The 2,317-nt window shown below is 46.4% G+C and overlaps 1 protein-coding gene across 1 annotated transcript; it reads left to right on the top strand.

The window, feature by feature from the left end:
• The first annotated feature begins 223 nt into the window (after positions 1-223).
• On the top strand, positions 224-2,106 carry LOC133900491 (uncharacterized). Its single transcript, XM_062341649.1, has 2 exons — positions 224-402; positions 1,383-2,106. The coding sequence occupies exons 1-2, from the start codon at positions 388-390 to the stop codon at positions 1,812-1,814; spliced, it is 447 nt and encodes a 148-aa protein (XP_062197633.1). The 5' UTR covers positions 224-387; the 3' UTR covers positions 1,815-2,106.
• Positions 2,107-2,317: the final 211 nt, after the last annotated feature.

Below are 2,317 nucleotides of genomic sequence, written 5' to 3'. Positions count from 1 at the left end.
AAGGAACATCGATCGTCACGCGGCACCAAAAGCGGCCAGCTGCCAGAATGTGTTCATTCATGTTCTCAAAGCTCGAAGCCACCTCATCGAGCTCAATAATACAAATCCAAATAGCTGGCCTTCCGGCCAGCCTATCCGACGTCGACTGCAGTTACACAGTGAAGATATTAATCGTGATCGATGGGTGAGCTATGCTGAGACCTGGACTGGACTATAAATACCTCCAGCTCCTAGAACGCCTTATCAAGCGTTTCCATTTCATCCCACAAGCTATTTGCAGCTCATCACTGTGCTGCGACCATAACCTTGTGAAGAATAACAGGCTAGCTACCTAGCTCACCTTTTGATCTCACAGCTCCTACTGTCGACCACTCAACGATCTCGATCATGGCATCAATTGAGGTCAGATAGCTAGAATCAGTTTGATCTCTTTGTGTGATTGATCATGTTTTGGTCCCATACTCATCCATCGATCATAAACATGTGCCTTATAGAAGTAGTACAAGAAACCCGAACAAATAATCATATAAGTTGCCTTTGTTGCATATATATGAACTTCTTGCCATCGGGCGTTTGTGTTTTGGAGGACAAGGCTTGCTAGTATTAAGCAGCTAGACTTTGGAGCCTAGTGACTGATCTTATATATCGCCAAAAAATCAAATCGTACAAACAGATCGATCATGATTGGGAAAGACACTTGCTTCCTATAGATTTTTCAGATCGATCTGATTGGTCTTTGATATTTTTGAACTTTGTAATTGTTGTGCATATGGACAGATTGGAGCACCAACGTCCCTGAATGATCTGCCTCGTTTTTTTAGGAATACTGCCTATGTTTTGGCTCATACTTTCCAGTTTCCACTCTTTTGCGTTGAGATTGGGGTCATATTTTGCTCTAGCTAGCATCAACTCCGGGGTACCTACTGCTGGTAGATCCGTGGAGTGTATGTTTCGATACTTGCATGACCTTCTCTATTGATCTGTATTTGAACCCATCGAGCTAACAAATGCGGAAACAACAGCTTTTCTAGCTGTTCCACTTGCTTTTCTACCTTGTGCGCCCTTTTTGTTTTTCTCCAGTTTTGCTTGGTCTTTATCGATGGATGAGTATGGCTTTTCAGGCTGTCGTCGTTGGCTTACCAACTTTACTACTGAGTTCATGCATAATTTCAGTGTTACATCATCACATAAAGATCGAGCATCCTAGCTGTTCACAATATTCTGAAATAACTTTTAAGTACAATTTATTTTCTGATAAACTGTTTGATCTAAGAACACAACTCAGTTTCACCAGTTAGCACTCATACATTTGACAACATATATTGCACGCTCGTACAAGTACTATAACTCGTATAAACCTTTCTGTTTGTTCGTTTCAACAGGTACAAACTGCACCGGCCGTCGAGGCACCGGCACCTGCCGTCGAGGTCTCAGCCGACGAGACCCCTGCCCATGCTGTCGTCAAAACCGAGGAAGCAACAACCGAGGTAGAGCCTGCCGCTGACCCAGCTCCTGCCGCCGCCGAGCCGGTGATCAAAGAAGATCCCCCGGCTGAGGAGAAGGCCCCGGAGGCCAAGCCGGAAGTGACAGAACCACCGGCGGCCGAGCCAACAGAGACGAAGGAAGCCACGGAGGAGCCGGCGATAGCTCCTAAGCCAGCTACGGCTGAGCCGACCGAGCAAGAATCCAAGCCGGATGAGGCGGAGGCGCCGGCGGCTCCCGCTGAGGAGCCAGCCGCTGAGTCTGCTCCGGCCGAGGAGACGGCGCCGGCAGCTGCTGCCGAGGAGGCGAAGCTGGCGGAGGAGACCGCGTAGATGCTCGCGTGGTGGCGCAACATTTGCAATGCTAGCTTGTGGGGTTGTTTTTGCAGATTGGCTTGCTGAGCCGTAGGCGTATGTTTATACTACTGGCAGTGGTATTTGTACGAGGTCGTATGAATGTGTCATCCGTACTGTACTATGCGGCTTGTGTCGTGGCCTCGAGTAATGTTATTGCGTTTGTGTTATGGGTGTGTAATTACATGAGTGTGAGTGGTAAGGTTCATGTGTGGTTTGTTGCCATATATACTGTGTTATTTTAGTAATGAGTTCGTATTACTTGTGTAAATTGGTGTTGAGTTTGTCTTGATTTTTCACTCATTGGTCACCGCTCATAGCTGAGTCGGTGTATGTAAGTTTCTTCTTCTCAAATTGGACTAAATGTTACGGTACTAGCCTTTGTGTGGGAGGAAAGCCATCTATCAATTTATATCCTCCTAAAACTGCGTAATCGTAAAACATCATCATTAATAGCAGAGGATCAGAGAGCAAAGTCGAAA

The sequence above is a fragment of the Phragmites australis genome, chromosome 19 (genome assembly GCF_958298935.1).
Source record: "Phragmites australis chromosome 19, lpPhrAust1.1, whole genome shotgun sequence".
NCBI lineage: Eukaryota > Viridiplantae > Streptophyta > Magnoliopsida > Poales > Poaceae > Phragmites > Phragmites australis.
The sequence above is the reverse complement of the archived record's forward strand: the minus strand, read 5'-3'. Positions and strand labels throughout refer to the sequence as shown.